Source organism: Patiria miniata, unplaced genomic scaffold, assembly GCF_015706575.1.
Source record: "Patiria miniata isolate m_02_andy unplaced genomic scaffold, ASM1570657v1 HiC_scaffold_4, whole genome shotgun sequence".
Taxonomy (NCBI): domain Eukaryota; kingdom Metazoa; phylum Echinodermata; class Asteroidea; order Valvatida; family Asterinidae; genus Patiria; species Patiria miniata.
In genome coordinates, this window is record NW_024037071.1 from 11,570,356 (window position 1) to 11,582,527 (window position 12,172).

General features: G+C 37.8%; 1 protein-coding gene across 8 annotated transcripts in view; it reads left to right on the forward strand.

The window, feature by feature from the left end:
- Positions 1-10,953, forward strand: part of LOC119739632 (prominin-1-A-like) — a 50,273-nt gene extending 39,320 nt beyond the window's left edge. For 2 of the 8 annotated variants that reach the window (XM_038214626.1, XM_038214625.1), the window contains exons 20-29: positions 918-971; positions 2,154-2,234; positions 3,438-3,506; positions 3,820-3,909; positions 4,871-4,983; positions 5,651-5,674; positions 6,759-6,785; positions 7,382-7,411; positions 8,044-8,095; positions 8,682-10,953. In XM_038214626.1, the coding sequence (XP_038070554.1) occupies positions 918-971; positions 2,154-2,234; positions 3,438-3,506; positions 3,820-3,909; positions 4,871-4,983; positions 5,651-5,674; positions 6,759-6,785; positions 7,382-7,411; positions 8,044-8,071 (516 nt within the window). In that variant the 3' untranslated portion in view covers positions 8,072-8,095; positions 8,682-10,953. Of the gene's footprint in view, positions 1-917; positions 972-2,153; positions 2,235-3,437; positions 3,507-3,819; positions 3,910-4,870; positions 4,984-5,650; positions 5,675-6,758; positions 6,786-7,381; positions 7,412-8,043; positions 8,096-8,678 lie in introns of all 8 variants that reach the window. The other 6 variants (XM_038214628.1, XM_038214627.1, XM_038214629.1 and 3 more) reach the window with 6 other exon arrangements.
- Positions 10,954-12,172: the final 1,219 nt, after the last annotated feature.

Consider the following 12,172-nt stretch of genomic DNA (forward strand, 5'->3'; position numbering starts at 1 on the left):
GAGGTCAGCGCAAACCATTAGGGTGAGAATTTGGTGTCGCCCTATTATTTTAACTACCATTTGGAGAAGGAATTTTACTGTCGCAAATAGCTTAAACAGCTTAGTTGAGAAGAGAAACCCTCAAATATGGAGTTTCATTGAGGCAGGATAAGATAAAATTGGGGTTAGGGATCATTGAAATTTATGCACAAGTCTATGGAAGTGTCACCCTTTATTAGTATTCAGAAGAATTATTATTGTTATTGTTATTATTACGGAAAATGGGTCATTTGGGAGACATTCCCATAGATTTGTGCACAAAATTTTTCAAATTTCAATGTGCCCTAACCCAATATTTCCTTGTCCCTTTTCCACAAATTTCGGTCTGTTTACTAATTAGACCCCGAGCAACAAATATAATCCAATTATGACGGCAAAATTTTGCCTCTAAAGGAGGGCTGTGACATTAGGGAGACATGAAAATGTCTCCCTAATGACGGATGTCTCCCATCGTGCGGAGAAATTACGATAACGTGTCTCCTTAATGGTACCTTTGCACGTATTATTCGTAATCCAGTAGCCATTATACAGAGTTTTTCTGGCATCGCAAATTTAGCCAGCACAAGCAATGAAACCTTTCGCTAAGAATAAAAGTCCATATTTAATTGTGACTTGTATCAGACGTCCATTCTATGAAGCCCTTTCATATATTGCTTTCGAAGAGACTATTTATCCATTTTTTTTCTTTGCACAATCATCGTCTTTCTTTCTTTCTTTTTCAAATTACACACTACATTTCTAAGGCCATTTATTTGTTAAGGTGTGCCCCTGCAATATGTCCTGCCAAATTTGTCGGAGAATGTTTTTATCTCTGCTGTTTTGGCAAACAGGATCGTGGAGATTTGTTAATTGATTATTGATGATTTATTGTCTTCTAGGACACTCTTTCAACACACATCACAGATCTAGAGAGTGTGACAAGTACCATAGATGTGAGTAGATCTTTGGGTTTCAGTCCCATTATTATGAACTACATGTATGTGCAGAGCCAAGAATACTTGTTTGGGTTTTTTTGCACATACTGGCATGTCTTGAGTTCTTGGAAAGTCTGGAAAAAAATTTGACTTGCATTTAAAAATGAAAGCTTTAAAATGTTTGCAGTTGTCCAGGGAAAGCCCGGAATTTGGGCATTGAATCCAGGAAAGTCCGGGGATGTTTATACTCATCCTGGAAGTTCAGGAAGATTTTAGACATATCCTGGAAAATTCCGGAATTTTCTGACATACCTTTGAAAATTCTGGAATTTGTGATTGTGCCCTGGAATTTCTTGAATTCTTAAATTAATTAAGTATGTTGTATATTTCCGTCATAGTTCTAATAAAATAATTCTCAACAATTTTGAACATACATGTATGTGACCCTCCACCACAAAAACAGTCGCTTGGACCAATGTTTGTAAAGCCAATATCCTTGGAAAGGATATTGAATAAGCTTTCCAATGACGTGTCGAGTATGGGAGTAGACTCTGACTGAGGTATAGCTATTTCAGTTCCCAGTTTCTGGGCCTCGGAAAGTTTTTAAAACTTGAGAAAGTTGTCATTAACATTTCCCAAATGGACTCCTTAGGAAATATATTCATATTGTAGCTTCAAACACCTACATCTGAATTTTATTAATTTTGCCTGTACAATTTATGATAGAGAACCGAAGTGAATACATCACACGCACAAGTATGTGTGTAAAAGACATTAGTGCGTAATTGAGCCGCGCGTACTCCATTCGTTTGCACTACACTTCCCGGTTCAAAATGACGTCACTCTTCGGTACTCTATAGGCTGTTTCTCAAATTACGACCGTGCAACTGCCGACTGGTTTTGTGCTGGAGGGTCACATATTATACATGGAAAGTCTCTCATCTGGAACTCAGAAAATCACATATTGTCCAGAAAATAAAGATATTAATCCTGCTTTGGTTTCTTTTACATTGCGGATAATATTTCTGGAAATATATAGTTTGGTAATTGTCAAATTTTCTACGAAAATGTCACAGTCTTTTTACATATAACAACAGATTCTTCCATAGCGCATTTCAGGACTGTAAGAGCTCTCAATGTGCTATACATCCCTGTGTTTTGTGGTGCCTACACTTTCTCTCTCTGTATTTTGTTCCGTAGAGTCTTGTGAATGCAACCATTGCTGCTGCTGATTCAGCGCAGGCTCATCTGGACTCTAGCGGTCCAACCCTCATAGCACAGGTAAGAAGACTGAAATGCCTAGAGCTGTTGGGTGGAAATGCTGGTAGCAACTAACGATTGGATGGAAAATATGGAGCGTCTTCAAGCAGTGTCATACCTCTTGATGACAAAATTATCACTAAAAATAACAATACATCACATAGGGTGAATTACGGGTGGACGTTGACATTCACCAATCATTTTACCATATTTGCTCAAATGCAAACATGAATTTATTGAGTTGAGTTAGTTTTGATTTATGTTATAAATCTGAATTGGTTTTGAATTCAATGTCCATCTATAATATGTGGTATTTGCTTGGTTTGGGCACGTTCAGCCTTACCTGAGCCAAATATCACGGCGCTGCTAAGAACACAATTTTCTGCTAACAGAGCCTTTTCCATGGAGAATGTAAGCAGTAAACACGGCAAAAACATGTTAAACCCAGAGGAAAAAGTGGTTTAAATCAATGACTTAACAATAGAAATCCCTATGTGCACGTGCAACCGTTAGCACATCCACACCATGAAATAGTGCTTAAGGTTAGCACAATTTTCTGCTACAGTAAGCACAACTTTTCTGCTAACTGTTAAGCAACGGCATGAATTTAGGCCCTGATGCTCACCATTACCATGCTTAGCTCTGCACAATACAAAGCTTGCAGTCTTACCTGTCATTCCTACAGCACGTGTGCATGCCATACTGCTATAAGTGATAACATACATTTACAATGGACCTTATGCATTGCAGGTGTCTCGGAGGCTATTGTTTGTAATGCACGAAAGGGTTACTCATGCCTTTCCTATGGCAATAAGAAACCAATTCCTCCGACTCCATTGAAGTCTATGAGATTTCACATGGAAAAAAGTGAAACATGAACGCATTGTGCCAGTGCTTATCACTCAAAGACACTTTGGGTTTCGGCACACTCAGAATATAATTAATAATGCATAGTTTGTGCAATGCGCATTTGAACCAGTGTGCACTTGCGGTGTGCCTCCCTCACTGGAACTCTCATGAGTGGTGAAGAGGCATCATCTACTCTCATTGCATGGAGTCTGTAGCTTTGATAAATGTCCCTTTTCTTCAATTTGGGATGTAAGTCTGCCTGCAATTGTCTGATTTCTAAGAAGATAAAAGCGAAATGCAGTCCTGGTTGAAGAGAAATCTAGAGTTTTGGATAACACATCTGTTTGGAACTTTGTATTTGATTTTCATTTGCAGGAAGTCGGAGACTATGAAAATCGGATCTTGGGCTACCCTGACCAGTTTGTCACCTATGCCTTCAACCAGGTACTTTATTCTTGTTTTGTTTCAGTTTATTTGTTTTTATTCTAAAGGTTATTAAAAAAAACTATGCAATATTATGTGGACATATCAATCTTGTTTTAATTAAACAAAGACCCAAAATAAGCATTTCCTTAAATGTTTTTCCTGGGTTTTTTTTTCAAATGGTTTAATTCTAACAGCTGTAGAAATTAACCATTAGAAATAAAAGAAAACTCAGAAAAAAAAAACATTCAAGGAAATGCATAAGATCTTCAAGAATAAATTCTTTTGATTTGATTATCTCTTGTACTGATATGAATCAATTTGTGTATTGCAGCTTGAGAATGAGATTGGGAAATGCCGCCCAGTGTACAATCTCTGGACCTCACTCATCAACAGCTTCTGTAGAGGAATCCTGGAGTCTGTGGTGAGATGAGATCTTTTCTTGTTTTTATTTTAGTTGCATGTGCCCAACTAATTATTCCTAGCTGTCAGCAACAAGATTTCTGTTTACAGTGTTGAATATAAATGTCTGCTCTCCAAACTCCAAACTAGGTGCAGCATTGGTAACAATGTCAGTTTTGGCATAACTTACCATGAGGGTTGTTCTTTTCCGAGTCTGACAAGTGTACTGAAATTGGATCTGGTGGTATGGAGATGGTGTTTAAAATCAAAATCAGTTTGATTGTTCCTAATGGTTAAACGGAACCCAAATCAGTTCACTAGTGCTACATGTAAGTTACAAAGATCGACAAAGTCTGTGAAGTTTGTTGCAAAGCTTTTGAGGCATGTCAGCACTCCATTATACCCAAGGAAGTTTTGTGAATGGATTTTCAGTGATCGGCAACTATTCATTGTGTCAGCTATATTGTAATAGTTATCCCAAGAGTGCGAGTAGAACAAGGGAGTAATGCAGTGCGTCTGTGTCCCATTTGCCAGGAGGCTGAAGGCCCAGTGGCCTATGGGACACAGACGCACTATATTCCATGTTCCACTCGCATTCGTGGGATAACAAATTTATCTTCAAGCAAACTTGACGCACAGTAAAGATGGAAGGAGCACGCTGTACACAAACTTTTCAACAGTTATCCTATTACACAAGCGCGCAGTAGGAATAGCCCGCACATCTTAGAATAACACAGAGTGTGATATGGACCGTGGTATTAGGTATAATATCACACTGTTGTTGCCATGGATCAACCAATCAGGATCGAAGTTTCAAGTTTGCTTACAGATAGATTTCATACTTTTTATCACGTTTGGTGTTTGGCTGCCAGGCATGTGTGTGTCCCGTATATATATGTGGTCATAGGTACGGTATATCAGGCAGTGTTTAAATATGTAAGCATATCTAAGCTTTTGTGTGTGTGTTTGTTTGGTGTTTGTAGAATGCTTTGTGGCTGATCATGGGCTGGTGCATCTTCTTCCTACTGCCAGCAACCATCTTTGGAGTCAAGCTGGCCAAGCACTATCGGCGTATGGACCGTGATGATTCCAGTGGGTGAGTAGTAGCTATGATTGCACAGTGTGCAGTGGGCTCTTTAGCCCTGGGAAAAGCTGGAGTAAAAGTATATGGACTCATGCAATAAAAATGTTACAATTTTCTTGCAGAAGAAGAATGACTAGGTTTGTTCTGTGAGAGTCAATATGTCAGAGTGTGTGGAATTTTTAAATGTCAAGTCCAAAAGTATTAAAGTTTAAGATGAAAAGATTTGGTGCTTGTATCGGGAAGTGGAGGCCATCTTGATGATGGTGATACACACTGCATAGACCTTTATTTTCCATGTGATGACTGGCTGGTATATTGTTAACTAGGCTCCTAAAATAGGAATTCGTCACGGAAAGCACAAATTTGGTCTGTGAAAGTCATGGAAAAGTCATGGAATTTAGTGTGTGCGTGTGTGTGCTCTAACCTTACATACTCTTTGTGGACCTGTGAACAAAAGAGGTCCACAAGATGCAGGAAGCGTGAACGTTTTGTGGACTTGCACACGTCCACACTAGGTTTCCCCCTCTCTGGAAAACAGGAGGCATTTTGGGGTTTATCTTTCGCAAAATGAAGGGGAACACTCAAGGAAATCATGACAAAAGAATTGGGTTGAAAGAGTGTTCACAGTGTGAGTAAAATGAGTTTTCTCTCCGTTTTTTTTAACTTCACGAATACAAAGGAATGCCCACACTAGGTATGGAAGGTAAGACTGTGTGGGTGTGCGTGTTTTTGAAGTACATCGAAGACCCACATGTGAAGCATCATCGAATAATTGAGGACAAGAGTCAAATCGAGGAAGACCTCGACTAGAAAACGTGTACATAACCAATGAGAGCTGTTGCAAAGAAGTTGGAGAACAAACAAAGATCGATAATGAGGAACAATAGAAAATCCTCGATTTACACCATAAACATATCTGTGTGTGTCACTGCATTATGGGGAAGTTTTTTATTGTTAGGCAAATTAGGACCGAGTTTACGGGGACTTTCTGCTGTCCCCACAGTGTCTTCTGTCCCCATAGTACCAATGGACAACTCGTGTGTAGTCCCCACAACTACGGAACATGTGTGTGTGCTCTTGTATGGCTTTACGATCGAGGATAGACACACAAAGGGAGAACAAAAGATCCTTTCAGTCCTCGATCGTTGGGTCTTTTGTTGAAAACGATCCTCGATCGTACGGTTATGTGCTTAGTCTATGGGAGAGTGTTGTATTACAGGGACAAAGGAATAGTATAGAAATTCACGAGTGCATGTGCGTGTGTGTGATTATTTTAGTTTACAGTTGACTCTTGTTAATTCAAACTCGTTCCGACCTAGCCAAATTGTTTGTTATATCAGAATTTTGTATTAAGAAGAACATCAGTCCCGTTCATTGTGCACATAAATGTACAGTCGGGACCAAGGCTTTGTGTTTGCCGTAACCAGATTTTTATTAACAGTGTTTGTACTAAGAGTCGACTGTACACGTACCTCACATTTTGCCTACAAACACTTTGCACTGTGTGCACCCACTGGTCTTGTCTCTTTTTACTCATACCAATATTTCTTGTACAGGATCTATTCACGTTCACTCACCCTTTTAAATCACAAAAAAAATATTTTGAGGTTGTAGGCATCAGTACAGTATAACCTAAAGAAAACAATGATGATGTAAATGAACGTTCCATGCGACCCAAGTAAGTTGATGTTAAAAGGGTGGTGTCATATCATGGGAACAATCACAGTTGCAGGGCATTTGTGTTTTTTAACACTACTTTTTTTCTTTCTTTTTTCTTTCTGAAATAGTGATGGAGACATGGAAATGATAGTCCAGTAAGTTATTTATTTCATTTATTTGTCCACAACAAGAATATTAGATTGTCATACTTGTGATTAAAAAACATTAAATCTGTCTGTTAAAGATGTGAAAGAAAGGAGAACAGACAAAAAGAGTGACGTTCAACATCTGAATGTGAAATGCATTGACATGCCCAACCGAACATTCTGTGTTATTTGACTGTGCTTGATAACACAATGAGCACCCTCCCATGTCCTCCATGCGCGTATTGCCATATCTTGCTGACTGGCCTCAAAAAGTGCACTGTAACGTACAGCAAAGAATCCAAACCACTCTACTCTTAAAACAAAACGCGGCAAGCCTAGTAAGGCTGGTCCCAGAGTGCACAACATTCTATCTAGTCGTATCAGAATGGTTATTCACTGGAAGTCTTCTCATGCATGTAGCCTACACAATGGGCCGGGCTTAGCCCATTCATTGGTATTACTTTTTGGCCAAAATGAGACTTTGGCAAATCTAAGTCAAAAGTGACAGCCAGAGAGACTGTCTATATATCAATAAAACAAAAACAAATCCAACTGGAGTAAGATTTTGTAAAATTAATTTTGTTTCCATTTTGCTTGCATAATAGGGATGGACATGGAAGCAATCACTTTTCAAGGTAAGTAACCATGACAAGCAGGCAGTGGCTAACATTCACCATAATGGGTGGCCTGGGTGGCTAGTGCGTAAAGTGCTTGCCTCTCACCACTGTAGCCTGGGTTCCATTCCCTGCTCGGACCATATGTGACAAGCATTGTGAGTTGATTCTCTCCTGTGCCTCATGGTTTTTTTCTCCGGGCTCTCCGGTTTTCCTCCCTCTGCAAAAATTTCATTTTTCGATCTCTGGCTGTGCTCCGTTGTCAGACATGTGTCGTATGGCAGCTGCCTAAGGTGCCTTTACATACCTGAGGCTCGACCACCTTGTAGATGCATCCATCGCAATTCAGATTGTCACTGAGAGAAACGATGATTAGCCCCCCAAATTATTTTTAAAAACAATGATAACAAATAAAATGTATGCATAACAAAGACAAGAAGCATGTAGTGGTTTAACCTGGTATTGAAAAAGCTTACCACCCAAGGTGACCCAAAGCTATTAAGTTCCGTTTACATCACCTATTAACAGATTAAGAAGGGGGAAAAAAACGGATATATTTATGTAAAGAACTTCACATGTGAATGTGACTTATTTTGTTAATTTTGTATGTATGAATGTTAAAAGTAACGTTTATTAAACTGTTTTTGTTTCAGCAACAAAGTGGCCCCGAGTTACGCGTAAAGATGCAAAGACTGTCACCAAAAGGTTAGAATTTGATAGAATTTGTTGTACAGGCTGGGTCAAAAGGAATGTAACCTTGATTAATGATTTTTTTTTTCTTAAAAAAACAATCAAATTTGATACACCAAAAAAGTATGTCTTAAAGAGCATGCTCTTTCACTCATCTGAAAAAAAAATTACTGAAATTGATCTGTGCTATCAGAAGTTATGCATGTTTACTAAAAGAACCAGTTTCTATAGCTGTCCATGTAATGCCATTGGAATCTCTTGAGCTGAGTGAGAATTACCAAGTACACACAGGCATTCATATACAAAAGAGATTTTAATCATTTGAGTCAAGACTGAAACATTTGTTTTTACTGTCAGATTTTGAGCTTTGAATGTGAGGTACAAGTCAACTCTTTTTTTCCTGAAATATTAGTTTTGGACCCATGCCCCCACCTCGTGCCCCCTCCCCATTCAGAATTTAGAAAATGAGCTTTTGATTTATTAAACAAAATCAGGCCACCTTATTATGATGAAATGTGCAAAGTTATATCAGAAACACAATGATGCATATATTTTTCCTACAAAGTTTCTTTAAATCCGCTCTTTGTTTACACTTTTGAAGGCAGTTTGAAGAGGAAACTTAACTGCAGGAAGATACAACCCAAACAGATACTACACGCACTGAATATTTTAACAGATCAAGAGGCATCACCCTTTTGTTGTTATTTTGGCTTTAATAGTTTGCATCCATGAATGATATAAAATTCCGAACTGATTCCGAAAATTTTCATAACTAAATACTTGTCCTAAAACTTGAAGAATATATTATTCCACTACATGTAGTAGTTGAAGAGAAAGTCATACATACTAAGTTAGTTTTTTTTTAATCAGTTTTTGTCCAGATTCTCCATAATTTTGAAAAGTTTTTTCTTTATCCCACTTGTAAGGGTGAAACATTGTCCCTTATTGAACTTGAAATTGTATATATATGTTTTGTAGGAATTTATCATTTTCACAACAAGAGTGCAGAGTTTTATACATCGCCAAACAGAGTTTTTTTTGGTAGAATTTAGTTTTAAGAGGCTTTTAACTGTTTGCTTTTGTCTTTTACATAAATATTTGTATTTTTTATGGGGGTAAAAGTACTTGCTTTATTTTATCTAAGAGCCTGACATTTAACCAACAGGTAAAACATTTCTTCAAAATGCAGATTGCAGTTTGGAGAAAGCTAGGCTTTTAAATGTTGACTAGCAGTGAGGGCACTAGTGGGCATATATTGGCCCCATTCCCTATGAAACTCTACCTCAGTGTAGATGGGGTTTAGGTGGAAACTAACATGCCAGAGAGAGATAGGTTGTATTTTTAGGTCACTTTATAGCACTGCAATTCTTACTGCCAAAATTTGCCATTTTCTGAGTTTCAGATCACCAGATTTGTCACAACTTGGTGTGACTAGTACTTAACTCCATGAACATGTATCAAGACAGATACTATGTTTTGCAATATATTTGGTAACCCTTCTTTGAAGGTCTTTAATAGCAAAACAGGGTGAAGAATTAAAAGGGGAATTGTTATAAATATGTATAAAAACTTCAGAGTGGTTGACAGCTTTTCGTAATTTTTTGGATGTTTTCACAGATTGAAATTTTGTGTTTTGCCTTGCACCTTTGAATACGATTCGTATACCCATTATACACAACCAACTATGATTTTTCTTTACACCAGAAAAAGGTTTCTTATTTCAAGAAATTATTTCTTGCCACCTTTTGCCTAGGATTGTATTCTAGAGAGTTGCACAAGATTTTTTTTCCTGAAACAAGAAAAGTATTCTTACATGCTTTTTAAAAGAAAGTGTATTATTTTTGGGTATATGTTAACAGTGTATATAAACTGAACACCTTTAAAAATGTTCTGAAGTTCAGATATTTGTATAAGATTAATGTGTGTATATATTGGCCTGTTTTGCATAGTATTGCGTGTACTCAGAAGTGTAAACTTTTACTTTCTTCATATCAAGTAAATTTATAGGCTGCAAAACTATTTTAAAATTTTTTTAATAGTCGGCTATATAGTTTTTCCTGGGGCTCAGTCAGTCTAAAGAGTATATATTTTGTCGTCCACTGATGCAGATGCAAAATTTGGTAAGAGGCTCATATTGAAACTTTTGTTTGCTCATTTACAAGAACTTTTAAGCAAAATGTCTTGTCTTGAATTATACCATGACTTTTTGTCTTACATAGTTTTTCATGAACTTTGCCTGCAGAAAACACCTTGAAATATTTGATGTTTTGACTTTTTTCCGAAATTTTGATATTGTAAAGCCTGGTTCCTACGAAGTTAATCGCCTTAGTCTTTGAAGAAAGACCTTCGGATCATTGTAAATCTGTAAACACTGTCGGGCTGGGAAGGGAGGGAGCACACATACGCATATACAGGCCTTGGCTAAATTTAAAAAAAGAAATGTAAATAGAAAGTGATTGTTTGAATGCTTGCAATAATAGTTATATAAACATGTATTAAATTGTTTGATTTTCGGTGATGGTCAGATGTTTAGATCACAATTTTGAAGTGTGTACATGTACAACCTATTCAAGTTAAAGGCCACACCTCATGGCTGAAATTTTTCACAATTTCTGTGAGTAATTGGCATGTTTTTATCGATTGTCACTTTTGAAACGGTGTTACATTTTTAGAGTCTTTATTGTTTATTCCTATTGAGTGTGTAAGTACTTAAACGTTGACGTTCCTGCAAACATTCCATGTTAGAGGCTTTCTTGTAATGAGGAGGTTTTATTTGGAAATTGATTTATACTTTGTTTAGTTTTACTTTCCACCTATATTTTTCTACTTAATGGAAGTGCGTTCGTGTATTAAAGCCTTTGTGTTTATTCAAATTTCTTTTGGTGAGTGTCTTCATTAATTTTGCCTGCAACATTCTCATTCAAGTCCAAAGAGGGCGCTACTAATAGTTGCCATTGTGACATGGCTTCATTGTTGCCTTGAAAATTGGGAGGGAAAGAGTAATCGAATAATGGAATAACCTCGTTACCACAGGCTGCGTAATCTAAGTTGATTTTGAGAATTTGGAAATTAAGAACAAACAAATGAGGGAGTAATTCCATAGTTTGAACTAATCGTGCACGAACGTGCAGTACGTGGCTGTTTTGTTGGGGGGGGGGGGGGGGGTGTTTGGGGGGTCTTACACCCACCCCCCTCCCCACCCCGAGCCAAAATAGGAAAAACATGAACAAGTAGCACGTGCCTACTACCCCCCCCCCCAAACACACACACACACACTCACACCTTGAACCAGGCTGGATACGCCCCTGACATGGGGAAACCTTTGGTAAAACGTGACCGTTTTACCGTCAACTTGTAGCCTATTTTCGGCAAGGCGTTTGGGGGATACGCAAATTTGTGAGAATTATGGCACCTTTCAGGTGACTAATTGTCATTTTGAATGAGGGGAGGGCTGGTTGCGCTGCGGTCAGCACAAGAGAACGCTACACCATGTTTTTTTTTAAAATAATTGGTCAACAGTACTTTGACACAATTTCTTCAAATTCCATTCAAATGCTTTCAAATTTGACATATTACTTGTCACGTGGCATATGGTCCGTGACCGACTGGTCCAAAGCACCAGACGTGGCAGATAGATTCTTATAGCCCTAGAGAAGATATTTAGAAGGGGTGACACCTGAAAAAAAATGTGGGAAGGGTGCCTAATTTGCATCGCAGTAATACCTGCTGTGTAATATATTTGTTCCCATATTTGAGTGTGTTTCACATTTTAAAAAAAATATTATTTAAAGTATATTTTGGTGATATCCTTACTTAAAAATAACATTTTTCTAAAGCATATCAGAGACTGGATGATTATGAGGACATATAGATAAATAAAAATGGCCACGATTATACCCTTAAGTTGCACGCATTCACCTTTTCCTCAGATATCATCAAGCTCGCCAAACCTCAGTATTGATGAGCTTCAAATTCACAAGCTACTTTCTGACACAGTTGCCCCAACCAAAATAAATGGGAAATCAAGTGAAAAATGATAGCATCTTGATATTTAGCCCAAAAAGGGGGACAATGAGGTGTCTGTAATTGGGC